This window comes from Mixophyes fleayi, chromosome 2 (genome assembly GCF_038048845.1).
Source record: "Mixophyes fleayi isolate aMixFle1 chromosome 2, aMixFle1.hap1, whole genome shotgun sequence".
In the NCBI taxonomy this organism is placed as follows: Eukaryota; Metazoa; Chordata; class Amphibia; order Anura; family Limnodynastidae; genus Mixophyes; species Mixophyes fleayi.
Window position 1 is genome coordinate 262,584,744 of NC_134403.1, and position 18,756 is coordinate 262,603,499.

The following is an 18,756-nucleotide window of genomic DNA, read 5'->3' on the forward strand; positions in this document are numbered from 1 at the left end:
TAAGAAACAAACTCAGTTCATAGGTATTCTATTAGTACAGAGGTAAATAATGTGGTATCAGCCAACCACACAATCTTTGGCTAATACGTTTTTGAGACGGGACTGGCTACAATAGGTTATGCTTAGTAGTGACTTTTTCACTTGAATCCCACCTTCACAAGCTTAAATATTGGGCATGTCGGATTCAAAGATGGCCTATGTTCTGCTCAGTGGGAATCAGTGGACTGGCAATATTTGGCCTGGGGGCAAATACAAAAGAACCCAGGCTCTTCTACCTGTGCTGAAACGTAAATATGCTTGTGACAATTGACCACGCAGACACAGTTTGACTAATGTGGTAATGTGGATGTGGTTTTATCTCCAATAAGAAAAAAAATGTTATGTCAAAAAGCACTAATTAAATGCAACAGAGCACCTGACTAATATCCAATGCAGAATATTCTAGTGATCTCTACACAATGTAGAGAACATTTTAGTGATCACTGTACAATAGCTCCCAGTACTCTGTGATGGCAAGTTTTGATGATCTCCGTGGTGAATGGCAAGTACCATCCACCATGCAGTGTGCTCCAAACAAAACACAATTGGAAAGCCCGGGAGCATCCTCTGCCTCCTCTCAGCCACCAAGCCATGAACTTTGCAGCCCAGGGAAAGACAACCCAAGCATGATGGGCGGAAAGCCCACTGCCCATCCCGCTCCTATTGAGAATAAACCAGTACTTACTGCCACTCTTGAACTTTATTTTCTCCTTCGTTTTCACCCCTACATAGAAGATGTAGTAATATACAAAATAGATGTTACAGAGATTTCTAGAAATGTTGCAAAGTGTATTATGTGACACCCACTTAATTAACAGTATACTGGTTACGCAGATTACCACTTTACGATTATGCAAAATCTATTACTCCATCCGCTCATAAGTACGCTATGCAAAACTTATTGACCTAGTGACCCCATGGAACTGCATGTGTGCCACGCTTTTTTGGTGACTATTATATTATGCAGAGCATATTTTGATGACCCTGTCGGTTGACCAGTATACAGTGCTGGGCCCAATCTTACCAATATTACTCACTCCAGTCCGCAACCCTCAGCAAGATTTCTACCTCATTGCCTCACTTAGATTATTTACTGTCATAATTGGTTTCTTTTTTCATGAACTCCTGGAGCCAACCAGACTGTGAAGCAGAATCAATTCTAAGTGGTGCTAGACAGAGGTCATTTAGTAAAAGCATCTAGCTCTTTCCTCTCTTCTGAATGCAGTACAGTGACAAGGGAATGTGAGGGTTTTCTTCATTAGAGGAAGATTTCCCCTGGTGGTGGGAGTTTCCAGGCACTCCCCTCTAATTCCCATCTCATATGACAGAAGAGGTAGGTTTGTGAAGTGTTAGAACTATCAACATTGTATCCTGGATATTTAGATCATACTGTACTAGGCTAAAGGGAAGGGTTCACAATTAAAATATGTATTTTGACACACTCCTAAAAGCAATACCCATCATTAAATCAGCAACACATAATTATGTTATATTAGACATATTTTCTCGTGGTCACATGGTGCTGCATATTCACCATTTGTTCATGTGAAAAGCTTATGCAACACAACAATTCTTCTCTAACCAAAAGGTGTACAATGCATGGGGAGGAGATCCCAGAATATTTTTTTAGTCCACTAGTTGTGAAGTATGTAATACAGTCTTTTAAAAAGCCTCTTTTTGGGTCTCAGAAAAATAGCACACTGACGGTCTTGGCTAAAAAAAAGGCTGTGCATCGCTGCCTTTACCTGCACTAGTTTCCACTGTGCTACCAGGGAGAACTCTTGTATCAATGAGCCCTAAGGTGACAATGGCAAAAGCACAAACAAATGAAGCAATTGCTGTACTACAGTAACCTATAGAAAAGACCATGATAAAGTACATTGTTAAACATATATAGACAGCATAATGTATACTGCACTATGATCTCCTCTGCGTGAATCTGACATGAAATTATGATTATTATTGTTTTACTCTCCAGACAGGTAAGGTCGGGCCACCTCTGCCTGGTGACCAAATAATTAGCAAGCTCCTTGAAATATATATATTTATACTAAGTACCACAGGCAGCTATGCCATCTCTCAGTGCTCTAGTGAGACTGCACCATCTGACACCATCATTGGTAATAGAGCTGCTGTTATTCATCTTGCAGTGAACTCCCATCGGCAGACAGAGTTCACTGAAGAAGAATCAAATGTGCTTTATCGCCAGTGAAAATGGTCGCTGTGTAATGTCAGAACTGGGAATATGACTGCCACGTGATTGTAAGTACTCCACCAGTATCCCCTCTTTTCAACCTTGCTCATGTGCTTTGGTGGACGGGCAGAAAGAACATGGTAAAAAGGCAGTGTACAAAAAAGATGGAAACATATGGGTAAATAACGGACACTAAGCAGACTGAAAGCAAGGACATCCACACAGGTGTGGTTCATGCCTTAATTAAGCAAATTATGTGCCAGCATGGTTAGGGTCACGTATAAAATAGATAGACTGCGCTGGATTCCTATAGTTGGCTGCAAGAGGAGACATCTAGGACTATGAAAAGAGGGGTGATTGTCAGGGTTTGTTTAGCGGGAGTTTCAGTGATCAAGACAAAAATTCATCAACGGAGGGAAATAGTGAAAATATATACGCTAGGAACATGGCATCCTTACATTAATTTGAGGTGCAAGGCAGGACAGATTACTGAAGATCAATTGACTGCAAGTTTCAAACTGTAGTGCAATCAACCAATTCATTAAAAAAAATGGTCAGATGAGTTCTCCACGGAGCAGATCATAGTTGGGTTGCAGTGCATATTCCGCTTATCACACCTGGCAAAAAACATTCGCAAGTTCAGTGGTGTAAAGAGCACAGGCAATGGACTGCTGAGCAGTATAGGAAGGTGAAATAGTCAGGTGTCAGCCTTCACCATGTTCTCAACAAGAAGACAAGAACATGTGTTGTGCCAACCTAAAGAATGCTCCAAGCCTAAGTGCTTACTTTCAACATTGAAGGGTTATGATGGTTTTATAAAGTTTGGTCCCATTTTCCTAGCATGGTTTGGGTGCAAAAATTCCCTTAGAGGACAAGGTCAATTCTAATCGTTAATTACTGAGTGATCATTTTTACCGTATGTTGCAGCATTTATTTCCTGATGGGAGTTTTGTCTTTCTGGGTGCCAGTCCCCGTATACACAGAGCAAGTGTGGTCACCCAAATCTTTTATGAGCATGACACTGATGTTATCCATTTATCATGGAAATCATTAGATCTGAATCCAATGTAGCATTTATGGGATATTCTGGAACAACACCTCGCCTGTTAGGGTGTAGTAGGGTGCTGGAGGTTGTGAGGGGAAGGGGATATGAAGTGGTTATGGATGACCATGTGGTGAGATAGCAGAATGAGTTCTAAGAAAGAGTAGATGGGGATAGACAAAGTATAATGTACATGGAGTAATTGGTACAGATAGTCATTTATAGTTACCTGCAAATTCATTGAAATGATTTGCAATGTCATAGGCTTGGTAATTATATCCAGCATATTCATAATCAATAAAACGGACATGATCTGAGAAGAAAGACAAGAGAACTTCTGAGTATTGGTAAACTCATTTACTGGAACCACCTTTATCACATGGGTGTAACATAACACTCACCTTCTTCTTCATTGTAGATTACATTCTTACATAGCAAGTCATTGTGACAAAGAACTAGAGGAGACTCGAGGGATGGCAAGTACTTCTGTAGCCAGTTAAGTTCCTCTTCCAACAACTTCAAGTTAGGAATCCCCGCAGGCAGCCTACAGAGTGTTAAAGGAGTGTTTTACTACTGTGTAAATGACTGTAGACTTTAACCTATATTTCTATATATATATTTTAAGGGGGGAATTCAAGTCTCAAAATACCCGTGCAAGGTGCCTCCAGAACGTCCGCAAGACACTTAGCGTGGATTTTGTTTACAGAGTTAACGCTCATTTTTGCATGATATTTTAAGTAGCAATTCTGTGCCAAAGGTGCGTAAGAGCAGTTTTACAAATCATTCAAGCAAGTTACCTTGAGCATCTAAACATGTTTTACCTATAAAAAAGTAAATGTTGGTATAATATTCCTGATTTTTAAGAATCTTCATACAGATAAGGCCCCTCTACCTGACCTTCATCAGATGTCTCAGGGTTGTGAGTTTCTTGTCCTTTAAGTGATAGATGTCCTTTCATGAATTTGAATTGTGGTTAAAATTCTTTAAATGTTTACAGATTAACCCATTATAATTTAGCACTATTCCAGAGAGGTCACTTAAGGCACGTCAATAGCGATCAGGCTCAGTCTCCCTGACAGTACTCTATTGTGTAACTCTTCTCAAAGGGGGTCTTCATTTCCATTTACTGCTAGCTAAATAAGCCCTTTTATCTTATGCTTAGCCAGAAGACTCCTACTCAGCAATGTATTCATTCTGAGCCATTTTAGTGGCAAAAACTTGAGTGATTGGCTTGGCAGAAATAACCCCTTCTCATTAGTTAATACAATACGACAAACAAATGGGACATCAACAAGGCTATCCATAGTATCTATGACACATACAAATTAGATTATATTTTTATACCACTTGACCTACAGTGACTACCTGAAACCAGAGGCCAAATTAAAGAGCAAGACTGGGAAGCCTCTTGGGAGTGCCTGTGACTTCCCAAAGCCTTTGATAATTTCACTTTTCTTGATTAAGCACTCTGTTTTTTTTATCAATATAGCTTTTGAGTAATGTTGCACAAATTACACAAATGGCACTTCTCTCTTAAACAGCTCTGGAAGTTGTTCATGCTAATGCTTTCAGTTTAGAAATATCCAAATACTTCCATATAGTTTCTTCAGTCTGCCAATCTCACTGCTCCCCAGCAGTCTTTCTTATGTACCCTTTAGCATGCATGGACACAAGTTGGGATGCTAGAGATGCATGTAGCATAACCCTACAGGGAGACTGCGTACCTGTGTTTGCACTAAATGGTTTGTTATACTTGGTGCTGTTACAGTAGCTCATTTTATTATTTTTTACTTTACTATATCAGTGTAACATCTATTTAAAAGTAACAAATGACTTTGTGAAATCTATTTTTCCATAATTGTGGATTTTGCTCAAGAACAGATTTAACTGAATGTGACAAATAAAAAACTAATTGGTCCTCAATATTTTTTGATTATAATTCTAGCTATTTTCTGTTTTTATCTGTATTTATCCAACAAAAGGAATAATGAGACTTTGCTCCAATCTATACCTCAAAGTACATTAAAGCCCAGCTATGTAGCATAGTTTTTTTTACATAACTTAATCCTACAACTACTGTACTATCATACATGTCCACTACCTGTGGTAAAAGGGAGCAATAACATCCCGATCTCTAACATTCATTAGGATAATCTGGATAAGGAGAATGCAGTTTCTCAGGTAACCAATAAGCCTGGATAATAATCTCATACAATATTCCACAACCATTAACTGGGTGACTATAGAATGTCACACATATTCAGAGCTCAAATGTATATGGTAGTCAGTCTGCTATTTATGTTTTTAGTACTTTTTTATTAAAACTTGTGTATTATAAAAGATAATGTACCCCTATAGTAAATAATTATTAGTCGCCATGCTGTTCCGGGACTTGTATGAAAGCACTCCGCCCGTGGCCTTATAACTTACTGTAGGTAAACATTATTCGATATATAAACTGCTGCACTGAATAGTTTCGCTCCTGCCAGCTACGTACCTGCGCAGGACTCCGTCGTCCGTCTGCAGGATGGATAAATACTTGTTCAGCTTCTGCCACAATACAGCCTTTGGAAGGCAGCCATTATGAGCTGGAATACAATGGTATTTGGCCACCTCATGTGCAATCAACCTGTCAAAAAGAACAGATTAAGAAGTGACATTTTGGATGATGACTTAATGAAAAATGTAATTAAATACTTTGCAGTGCTTAAATTAGGAGTGACCATCTAAATGAACTGATCCAAAGTGATTACTAAGGCACTGTTTTAAAACTCTATTATCAAGATTCCATTTCAACATGATGTGCACAATTAAATGTAAGATTACTTAAGCAAGTTTTTATAGGAATTGGTGCATTGTTAGATGCATTCCTTGCAATGTAGGAGGACATACAGCCATTTGCACTGCGCAAAACACTTGGCATTTGCTCAGAGCTGGCAGAACTTCTAGGATAAGGGGGTGCCTCCCAAGAGTAGAAATTACTGTGTACCTTAAAATGCGGCGAGTGGATGTTAGCAGTAGATAATTCAGGACATTGTCCATGAGACTTGAAGTTAATCTGACAACCTGCGTTTTATACAGTAGAAGAGCGCATCTCAGTCAACTGTCACTTCCTTGTTTCCAGTCTTCTATTTTTTGTTGAATATAAATATTATCGTAACACCCCTATTTGAAAACTATGTATTATGTGAGTCTTATCTTGGTTCCGAGTTCTTGACGCTTGGTCGTGGCTTTGTCAAAGCATCAGCTATCATCTTGTCAGTAGCAAAGTGAATAAAATCGGTTTACTAGGTCACGTAAGTGGTGATGTCTGACATCATCATCATCATCAGCAGCCAGGGCCATTTTTTCCATTGGGCACAATGGGCAGGTGCCCGGGGGCCCCACAGGCAAGGGGGCCCCATAGACAGGGCTCTTAAGTAAAATAAATAATCCTGCAGAAAAAAAAAAATCCTGCAACTATATCTATCTATCTATCTATCTATCTATCTATCTATCTGCCTATATATATATATATATATATATATATATATATATATATATATATATATGATACACATATATAGAGATAGGGGCCCCGCTGCACTGCTTTGCCCGGGGGCCCATAATGTTGTTAAGGTGGCCCTGTCAGCAGCAGCTATTTATATAGCATCACTAATTCCGCAGCGCTGTACAGAGAACTCACTCACATCAGTCCCTGCCCCATTGGAGCTTACAGTCTAAATCCTCTAACATACACAGACAGAGAGAGAGAGACTAGAGGCAATTTGAAAGCAGCCAATTAACCTACCAGTATGTTTTTGGACTGTGGACATCAATATGCTTGGCTCTAGCGTTGATCTCATTATATACAAGCTTGATACATCCTTGGTTGTCATCATATATCATTGTTGGTTAAACATTTTGCTCCCCAGCATCCTCTTATACATAGCATAAACAAATTACTTCTTGCATAAGCTGCTGAAACATAATCTGCTTCTGTAGATAATAATGCAAATAACTTTTGCTTTTTGCTGGACCAGGAAATTGTACTATCCACTAATTTGAACAAATAATCACTTGTTAACTTGAGATAACTGGAGTTACCAGCTAAATCCATGTACCTGTGTGTTTAAAGTCATAAATTTCTGATATTTTTCAGAATCACATCTTGAGTCTGTTTAATACTTTGCATGACTCTCGTGATTGCATTTTAGTCTCTTTGGCAAGGCTTACTCATAATTCTACAGAGAATTGTCATTGCAGCTGCAATATTTGGATATGTAGACACATACAAAAATTTCCTCAATGCTTGTTTATATGTCTCATTGTTATGGAAAAGATGATCTTCTCCCTCCAACTCCAGGTAGGCTGTATCCATCATTGTTTTCTCCTATTAAAAGCTGCTTAGGGATTGTGGTGATTTTAGCTCTCTGGTTTACCAGAAAGCTCCCGTCTTCTTCTGTCTCAATATGGATTCCCAGGTAATGATTCACAACCCCCAGGATCTTAGTTTAAAAGTTGAGAAAGCTATCTCTATTATTTGTCTTTGTTGTGAGCCATTATCAGATAATCTATAGAGGTAAGCAGGTACATCCATTTTTCATTATTGCACTTGGAGCACAAGCATGACTTTACTACCTCTAACAAATTTATTTAGCACATTCTACAAAATGTAGCTAGAATCTGATTGGTTGCTATAGGCAACATCTCCACTTTTCAAACCCGCAGTTTATTAAATATGCCCCTAGATCTTAAAAACCCATTTGCTTACAGTTTCATGCTTTCCTAGTGGTAACTTGGTGAGTTCCCAAATCCGTAGCTGGTTAAGAGATCTAATTTTTTTATCAGCAGCTTTAATCCACTTCTTTTTGTGTATAGTCAGTCTTTAAATCACGTTCACCATTCTAGCTCTGACTGTGGTTTTGTTCGAATCATGTAGAATAGAAATTTGTCGGGAATGCTATTTTTCCATCTTGTTGCTCTTCTAACTGAAGGTAAAGGTGGTACTACTATCCCTTCAAAAGATGGGTCACCTATTTTAATTTCACTTTACGTATTTTTCTGTGTTTCTGATTAAGCTTGTTGCTCAAGCTAAACTACTTGTGAAATTTAGTGAAATTTGAGTAACATAATTCTGAATCCTTTTTTTCTAGCTGTAGCCTACCAGAATTCATTCTATTGCATGAACTTTCTGCATGGTATGCTTTTCATTTGGAACATGTACATAGGCCTTGCTTCGAAAAATTCTAAAATGCTGCAGTTGAGATTTCTTTCTGGTCCACTATCACATAAATTATGGAGGTAACAGAATGCCATGATGACTTTGCCCCAATATGTCAATATATCTACATCAAAGAGCAAACTTTGCCTCTTGAGTATTCATTCCTATTATCTGCATATAGTATCTTTGACATGCTGCCAAATTTGTTCCTTACCTAATCAAGTCACTCACTGAATTTCTCCAGGACTTCATCCTTGCTGTGAAGCAGCTAAGCTACTGAGTATATTTAAATATATATATGAATGTGAGAAAAAACATTTCCCTTTAAATCCATAAGCTGTTCAGCTCTGATACTTCTGGTTTGTGGAATAGATTTCCTTGTCATTTTCAACTGGCTACACACATCAATCATGATACTGTTGGTGATCTATTCTTAAGAAAACTTCCTTGTTGTTTTGGGGTTCCTATATCCTGGTTAGCTGTGCCGCTGATAGAATATGTTGTCAGTCCTGCCTTATGGAGTTGAATGCTTGCTTACAATTCATTAGTGATTTTTAATTCTGCAAGAGTGTGAAATTATCTTGTGATGATGCAGCTATCATGCTTGTGTATCACTATGTTGCCTTTCCTTGTGAGTTTCTTCACAGACCACATGTTGCTTTGAAGACTGGGTATATATAGTACAATATACATTTTGTGAGATTGGGTTGTGAAATTAAACTTCTTTTATCACCTGCGTTCATACACTGTTCATTAGCTATGGTAATTATTTTCATCTCCCTTTGGTTAATGTGAGAGAGAAAGCTTTTACAGTTAGACATATGACTTGTGGCTTTGGAGTCAATACACCATATATGCTCTGATGACACACCTACACTGGTATTAGAGGTGTACCTTAAGTGTAGTCTTGTTCTTTTACAGCACTTTTTGTTTATTCTTGCTTTCCTAACTCAACAGATCACATTGCTGACTATAATTCTTACCCCAAACCTGTTTAATTCCGAATTTGCACATAGTTATTGCTTGCACTTTCGGTTTTCAGCTTGTTTTTATACACAAGGTAGCTTTTTACATGTTATAATGCAAGCTTGTTTTTTGGTGAATTATTGAGTGCATTCACAAGTGTTTGGGAAACCACTGAGTAGCAATGATTATTTTGTTTCTTCAATAATAACATGTAACCACTGAGGTCTGAGCTATTTTTAGAATCAGGATGCAATATGTTTACCCAAACATGGATTTACATGCAATGCAAAGCTAACAATATTTACACTTATACGTGATATCTTAAAACTTGCTGTGATTTCTAACAGCAAGAGCTAATTAAACCTTCCTGTGCCTTCAAGTGCTGGACCCTCACACATCAGAAGCCACCTCTTGGAAAACCCCCTCCTTGACCCTTTCCAATCTGGCTTCCGTCCCCTCCACTCCACTGAAACCGCCCTGTCTAAAGTTACTAACGGCCTCCTCTTGGCTAAATCCAGGGGTCACTTCTCCCTGCTCATCCTCCTGGACCTCTCCGTGACCTTCTACACAGTGGACCACCCCCTCCTGTTGCAAAGCCTTCTTTCTGCCTTTTTGGCTCTGTCCTCGCTTGGTTCACCTCATACCTTGTCAACCGCTCCTTCTCTGTTTCCACTCCTGACTCATCCTCACCCCCTCTGCCCTTCTGTTGGGAGTCCTTCAGGGTTCTGTTCTTGGCCCTCTACTCTTTTCACTGTACACTATCTCCCTGGGTGAACTCATCTCTTCCTTCGCTTTCCAGTATCACCTGTATGCCGATGGTAGTCAACTCTATATCTCTTTTCCTGACCTTTTCTCCCCCGCCTTCTCTCTTGTGTTTCTGGCTGCCTTTCCACCATCTCCACTTGGATGTCCTTACGTTTTCTTAAAATCAACATTACTAAACCTGAACTCATTGTTTTCCCTCCTTCCAAATCGTTATCTCACCTTGAACTCTCTATCACTATCACACCACCATCTCTTCTGTTCCCCAGCTCCACTGTTTGGGTGTTACCCTCGACTCTTCCCTTTCTTTTGCTCCCCATATTCAAAATCTTGCCCAATCCTGTTGCTCCCAACTATGTAACATTATCCACGCTCTCATCATTTCCCGTCTTGATTACTGTAACTTTCTCCTTATCGGCCTCCCCTGCTCCCATCCATCCCCCCTTCACTCTTTATTGGTTGTGAGACTTATCTTCCTTTCACGCTACTCTTTCTCCGCCTCCCCTCTCTGCCTTGCCTTACACTGGCTTCCTTTCCCCTATAAAATCCACTTTAAACTCCTCTTCTACTCCAACGCCTCTTATATCTCTAAACTCCTCTCCATTCACACTCCCACCCGTTCCCTGTGCTCGACCAATGACCTCTCCTCCAAATTGATCACCTCATTCCATGTCAGAATCCAATATTTCGCCCATGCTGCCCTCCTCCACTGAAATGACCTCCCTCTCACCATTCCTTTGTCCCCTAATCAGAGCACCTTCAAATGGGCACTCAAAACCCATCTGTTCCTCAAAGCCTAACAGCCATCCACCTAACCTTTTCTATCCTTCTCCTCCCCCCTCATTCCTCTTCACATTCCTCCTGCGCTTGATCACCTCCACTAACTCCTCTTGTGCCTTCTGTCTGTTTCCCCTCCCTTTAGAATGTAAGCTCTTACGAGCAGTGCCCTCTTCCCTTCTGTCTCAATTTCATTTCTTCTCCAACGTCACTGTACTTGCTATGCTTGGAGCTACTGGAGTCTTGGTTTTACTCGTCTTGTTCTGTACTGTTGTACCCTATATGATCCACTGTTCGTTTTGAATTTTGTACGGTGCTGCGGAAACCTTGTGGCGCCATCTAAATAAAGAATAATAAGAATAATTGGCTTGACATGGTGCAGTGGGCCAATTCTACTCTGTCTTCTCCTGAGATACAAGGGCCAACTCTTTTAACATCTGTGATGCCAGACTATTGCCAGACACAGTGATATGATATTTGGTGGAGAAACCATTTAAAAAGGACATCTCTGGTCTCCCTTGAAAACAGTGGGCTTTAATAGGAGCATTTATTTTCCACCCAATAACATATTTGTTGTTTGCAGGCTTATGAGATGTCTGCGGTTTGTGCTTTAATAGTATCCAACATTTTTTTACATGTTTGTGTTGTATCAGTTTCATCAGGAATAAAACTATTAGCTAGCTATTTTAATTTGTTGAATATTAAATGAATGAAATATTCTCTTTAATTTATTTCTGCAACTTTTAATGCATACAGGGTTACAAATACATGCACTTTACTAGAGTGTTTTGAGTCATAATAAAAAGTATATGTAAAATGTATGTGTCAGTGATTTTGCTAACCTTTTAACTTTAATAATTTTTTAATGAACTGTTTACCTTGTAAAGTATGTTAATGTGCAATACTATGGGCTGAGATGCCATAGACACCTGGGAATGCTGTGACAGTAATAATCTGTGTTTTTGCTAAATCTAGATAATCCCCCTTGTGTAGGAAACAACAATACTGACATTATTTGTATAAGCTGAATTCTCTACCCAGGTGGTAATACCTGAGAGCCTCAGTGGCCCATTTGATGGCTAGGCACTCCTGTTCCACCGTGGAGTATTTCTTCTCCCTGGGCAGAAGTTTGCAACTTAGATAGAGAATGTCCCATCAAACCTCTGCGGAAGCACAGCACCGAAACCTACTCCAGAGGCATCTGTTTAGAGATATAATCTCCTGCTGAAATCCAGTGCTTGATGTATTGGTGATGAACACAGAGCCACTCGAAGATCCCCCCAGGTAGCCTCCGCTGCTTCAGACCAGACCAACTTGCCTGGACAAACTTTTTTTTATTATATCAATAAGAGGAGCAGTCCTAGTGGCAAAATTAGCCATAAACCGGTGTTAGTACCCAACTAGACCCAGAAAGGTTCTCAGCTGGGCCTTCCGCACAGGCTTGGGCCAATCTCTGACAGCCTTGACTTTGTTAACTTCGGGTTTGACCTGAGCTTGTCCCACAACATACACCAAGTATTTGGCCTCACGCATGGCCCATGCGCATTTCTCGGGATTGGCGGTTAGACCCGCCTTCCTGAGTGAGGCTAATACTGCCTCCACTTTGGGTAGATGTGTCTCCCAGTCCTGGGAGTGGAGGACTATATCATCTAAGTATGTAGCTGCATACTCCTGGTGTGGTTTTAAGAGACGATTCATGGCTCTTTGGAAGGTGGCGGGAGCCCCATGTAGCCCATAAGGCTACATGGGACTCCCGCTACCTTCCACTGAAATAACCCATCTGGGGTTGAAAAAGCTGTCTCAGCCTTGGCAGATGACGTTAGGGGAATCTGCCAGTAGCCTTTAGTTAGATCTAATGTTGTGAGGTACCAACTATTGTCTAAGGTTTCCACTAATTCATCAATTCAGGGTATCGAATCCCGTATGGCTTGGCCACTAATACAATGGGGCTATTCCAGTTGCTATTGGATTCCTCAATGACACTGAGGTCAGACATTTTTTTAATTTCCTGTTTCACAGCTACACATCTAGCTTCAGGAATGTGGTATGGTCTTACTATCACCACCACCGCTAGAGGTGTAACTATGTCATGTTCTATGAGCGTGATACGGCCTGGCACCTCAGAAAACATGTCAAGGTTCCTCTAAACCATTTCCTCAGTCCGTCTTCTCCTCCCTGGTGACAGATCGTCCCTTATGGGAACTTTGTTTTCCTGTACAACTGTGTTTACCAATGCAGCTTGTGGCTCCTCACTATCATGCCAAGTTTTCAGGAAGTTGACATGATATGTCTGAATAGGTTTTCTCCTGCCTTTCTGAATGACTTTATAATTAACAGGCCCCACAGCCTCAATCACCTCATATGGCCCCTGCCAATGGGTGAAGAGCTTACTCTCTTGTGTGGGTACCAGGAGCAGAACTTTGTCACCTGGTTGGAAAGCCCTAATTACAGCTGACTTATTGTAGTTTATTTTTTGTCTTGCCTGTGCCTCATGCATATGTTGTTGTACCAATGGGGGGATCTTCCCCAACCTGTCATACAACTGGGACACAAATTGGATCACAAATTGGTTCTTTTGGACTCTGTTGCTCCCAGCCCTCCTTGAGAACATCCAAAATTCCCGTAGATGCTTGAGACACCTCCGTCACTGCGAACATTAAATAGGGTAATAACACATCCCAGTCCCGTTTTCCTGCTCCACTGCCTTTCTCACCATGCGTTTGAGTGTCATATTAAAACATTAAACTACCCCGTCAGTCTGCAGGTGATATACTGATGTGTGTTTCTACTCTTAACAACCGGCATAGCTCTTTCATTAGATGGGACATAAAGGGAGTTCCCTGATCAGTCAAGATTTCTTTGGGGATACCCAACCTGGTACAATACAAAAGGAGTTATTTTGCTATTGTACTGGACTTTATATTGCGCAAAGGTATAGCCTCGGGATACGTGGTGGCATAGTCCACTATGACCAATACATACTGATGGCCGCAGGCCGACTTCTCTAATGGGCCTACCAAAGCCATACCAATACGGTCAAACGGGGTCTGTACCACAGGGATGGGAACTAGCGTGGCCCGATAATCTGGCTTCGGACATGTTCTCTGACATACTTGACACGACCGGCAAAATCTTTTTTTTGCCTTGTGCACTTCCGGCCAATAGAACCTGAGCAATATCCGCTCCCATGTTTTATCTTTCGCCAAGTGTCCCCTACACAGATGTGTATGTGCAGCTTTGAGAACAAGTGGTGTATGGTTTTGTGACATTAACAATTGCTCTACAGTTCTACCCTGTACATTAGCAACTGTATACAACAGATCATTCTTTACCATATAATAAGCAATACCTTCTGCAGGCTTGTTAGCCTTCTCTACCCCATTAATCTCAACTACATTCTTATAGACATTAGCTAAGGCAACATCTCCAATTTGGTCTTGGCCAAAGTCTCTTAGTGGAAACAAGTTAGACAATCCTGCCCAGTCTGAGTCCTCACTGGGAGGCTTAGCCGCTTCGCCCGAGGTCTCGTCAATGAACAATGCCAAGAACCGGTTCTGCGTTGGCACTTGTTCAGCTCTCCTTTGTCTATGCTCCAACCTATTAGGAGGTGTATTTTACTGAACTGTCTGGTTCAGGTTTCGTGGTAGATCATGGCACTTTCCATTTTCTGTTCCCTCAAGCTCCTCCATCAAGGCTGGACTTTCAGCCGGTGCTTCAATTGCCGACGTGTCCGGCTGGATTCGCTCCTGGAGGATCTGATTAAACAGCGGAAAGTCTCTGCCCAGGATTAAAGCGTATGGCAGTTTTGGGTCAACGGCCATTACCACTGTTACTGTCTGTCCATTCACAGTAACAGGCAAAAGAGTCCTGTCATATTCCTCGGCAGTCCCATGGACACAGAGTACCTTCACTTTGGGCAGATTATGCGTCAGTTTCTCTGGTAATATGGAGCTGGAAACCAGGGACAGTTCACTACTCGAATCTACCAGAGCCAGCACCAGATGGTGATTCACAAACACAGTCACGCAGAACAAACAGGACTTCCCTGTAACCAGACTTATTGTACAGCAGCTCGGATAGGTTGGTTGTGTGTGCGTTGGTATACAATCTACAGGTTCTACTAACGTTGGGCACTGAGCCCTCAAATGTCCAGGCTCTGTGCACTCAAAGCAGATTGGACTTAAGGCAGATTTGGCTGCCTTTTTATCAGGCAATCTCTCCTCACCAACATCTGGTCCACTGTTCCATATGCCAGATTTTGACCGAGGCACAAACTTTGGAGCAGGCAACAGAGGTTTGGGAATATGCTGCAAGGCGCTGTATCTTTCCACTACAGCAGCCAATTCTCCATACGACTGAGGGTCCGCCCGTAGTGCCTACCTTTGGAGCCCTTGGTCCATACCCTGGATACAATGGTCAATGGCCAGAATTTCGATCATTCTGCCTGCAGTGTTTTTTCTGGCTGCAACCACTTCTTTAGCGTTCTACCAAGTTCAGCAAGCTGAGTCCGAACCGGTAAATTTTTAGAGACTCTCCAGTCATGATATCGCTGGGCCTCCCCTGCTCTGGTGACTCCAACCCTCGCTAAGATGGCGGTTTTCAGACGCTGATAATCGCCAGCCTTGTCTTCATCTAGGTCTATATAGGTGCGCTGTGCTTCTCCTATAAGATAGGGTGCCAGGTGTTTGGACCAAGTCCCAGATGGCCACTTGGCTCGGGTGGCGGCACGCTCAAATGCTATTAGATATGCCTCCATGTCATCATCAGAAGTTCATTTCTATAGCTTGAGGGTAGCTGGAGCCTCCCTGCCCCTTCTCCCATGAGCAAAACAAACCAATTACACCCGTGTGGAACACCTTTCTGTGCTGAAAGAGGATACCAGAGAAAATTGAACTCTGTCTGTAGCCTGCAGCTGCAGACTAGCTGTGTTTTTGTCTACTTTCTTATAGGGGAAGAAATATGCCTCTTTGCCAATATATAGAAATATATATATATATATATATATATATATATATATATATATTAGAGATGGACGGGCTCAAACTTTCGGAATCCGACTCCTGAGCCAAGTCGGCTCGGTACTCTCCCGCCTACTCGAATTCCAAAATGAGGCAAAACGTCATTGTGACGTCGTCGGATCTCGGATCTCCCGATTTTTAGACTGAATAAATAGCCGCCTCCACAGCGATCCAGCACCATTTGAGAGAGGGAGAGAGAAGGGTTAGGTTGCAGGAATAGAGTAGGAAGATAGCAGTAATAGATCAGTAATAGAGTAGGAAGAGAGTAGTAGGAGGCATTTTTCCTAATTTACACTACAAGTGTTTGGGGTGTCAGATATTCCCCTCTTGTAGAAAAGCTATTTTCTGGTGCTGAAATACTAATATACCAGCACTATATATTTCTGATTATTCAGTACAAGTGTTTGGGGTGTCACATATTCCCCTCTTGTAAAAAAGCTATTTTTTGGTGTTGAGATTCTAATATACCAGCACTATATATTTCTGAATTTTCACTACAAGTGTTTGGGATGTCAGATATTCCCCTCTTTGAAAAAAGCTATTTTCTGGTGTTGAAATGATAATAAACTAGTACTATATATTTCTGAATTTGCACTACAAGTGTTTGGGGTGTCACATATTCCCCTCTTCTAAAAAGCTATTTTCTGGTGTTGAAATTATAATATACCAGCACTATATATTTCTGAATTTGCACTAGAAGTGTTTGGGAATAATATACACCCAATTGAAAAGCTGCTTTGGGCATTTCTATTTATCGTACAGTCTTTGCAGGCTGATTTTTTTTCTATTTAACTATAAGTGTAGGGTGTAAAATACAGTTAGACTGCCTTTTTGCTATAGATATCAATAGCTCTTTTTACTGCGTTGTTTGGCACCCTGGATTGGTGTGTGTCTGATAAAAGCACACATCCCGGAGGGGGGTCAGTGCTCGTTGACATTTATTAGCTGTAGAATCCCCTCACTTATCCAAGAAACAGGTGGAGCACTCGTTGCAATGTTTCCTAGATGTGGTAGGAACTGCCGTGTGTTTGAGTCATTGCTCTGTGGCTTACCATCCAGACAGATCGCTGCACTATTTGGCTGAAAGTGTATGAAAGCTGAAAAGCATATTGTGACCTGTGAGATGGTCAAAATTGAATGGAAATAACTGAAAATTGGTGTTAGTGAGGTTAATAATAATGTAGGTACAAAAGAATACCTAAATTATGTGAATTTAGCCCAAACAATGGAATTTTGTAAAAAATATCAAAACCAAACCAAAACCAAAACCAAAACAAGCAAGGGCGGTTTTGGCAAAACCAAAACCAAAACACGAAGGTAATTCAGATCAAAAACCAAAACCAAAACACGGGGGTCAGTGAGCATCTCTAATATCTATATACACACACACACACGCACGCACACACAAACACAGTGGTCGAAGCGGAAATTTAGAGGTGGTGGTATGGAAAATATAAGTGAATGGGATTTGATAGCTTGACAATGAAAGCAGTAAGAGTATTGCATAGCACCGTATACCAGCCCACTTCAACCACTGTAAATATATGTTACTTATGTCATTTATAACTATTTTATTACACAAACACAGAGCTGCTCTTTTGGTTTATTCATGTTGCATTAAAATCTGCTATCATAAATTAGGCATAATGGGCCCATTTAGAATTAGGAGAAAATCCAACTACAAGGTACAATTTCGCACTTTGGTAAAACCATGTTGTGCAGCCAGGGGAGGGGGTTGGGGTTACATTAAAAAATGCAGGCACATTTTGAGTTGGGTGGGAGGCCTGTCCTCACATTTCTCTAAATCCCAGTGAAAAAGTAAAAATTGTCCAGTATTTGTGTGTTACAAACAAAACCGTATTTTCCATCATGCAAAAAAATAAAATAATTAAATTTGAGCCCCATGCATCGTAATATGGTTTGTCTAGGTGCATATCTCACCTTTTAGTTGGATTTGCTAAATGTGGTCCAATGTAAGAAACAATGTGTATCATATCTATTATTGCCACAATCTTTCACACCCATATTTGCTTTGTTATAGTTTGTATTTTTATAGGTATCCCACTGCCACCTTGTCTAACACCAAATGTTACCGTAATATATGAGGTTGGCGCACGTGTTCTGGTCCAAGTGCCAAGCCACGCATGAACTGATAACAGAGACCATTTTGAAAAGTACAGTATAGCTCAGGGGCACAACCATGAGTGCGCAGCAACTGGAAGCTTGTCAGTTCGTCTTCGCGGTCCACAAACAGCTCAGTCCGCTTTCCGTAGACGCGTACCAGTACGGCATCTTTCATAGTTCTGTCCACGTAGCAGGCCAGCAGCTTGTTGGTGATGCCGTCAGTGAACAACTGCACAATAATGAAAGAAAACAGTGCATATATTCAGTTATTAACACCTATATAAAAGAGTTGTCTACCTATACATGTTACCCTTCTGAATGGATTAAAACTCTAATCCTTTACATTAGTAATTTGTGTGTGGAGCAAAGTGCACCCATATTCAATGCCATATGGGCCTCTTGGTGCTTTAGAGAGAGTCGATCTGGCCGACACCCAACACAAGTTTCAGCACCGCCCTGACACTTATTTATTTAAACCTTGTATGGACCACTCAGGCCGTCTCCGGGACCTCTCCGGGTTCGAATGGGACACATCTTCTCATGCTAGTGTAATCTATTTGGCTTTCACTTGCCATTCCAAAGCCAAGCCCTGCTTCACTGTTCAATATCCTGTATTGGAATAGTCACCATA

At 40.9% G+C, this 18,756-nt stretch overlaps 1 protein-coding gene across 1 annotated transcript in view; it reads right to left on the minus strand.

The window, feature by feature from the left end:
• The window catches only part of ETNK2 (ethanolamine kinase 2), a 48,626-nt gene that overhangs the window by 16,188 nt on the left and 13,682 nt on the right, over window positions 1-18,756 (minus strand). The window contains exons 2-5 of the mRNA XM_075196062.1: window positions 18,095-18,354; window positions 5,773-5,904; window positions 3,677-3,819; window positions 3,505-3,588 (exon numbers count right to left, since the gene is read on the minus strand). Of these exons, the coding sequence (XP_075052163.1) occupies window positions 3,505-3,588; window positions 3,677-3,819; window positions 5,773-5,904; window positions 18,095-18,354 (619 nt within the window). The remainder of the gene's footprint in view (window positions 1-3,504; window positions 3,589-3,676; window positions 3,820-5,772; window positions 5,905-18,094; window positions 18,355-18,756) is intronic.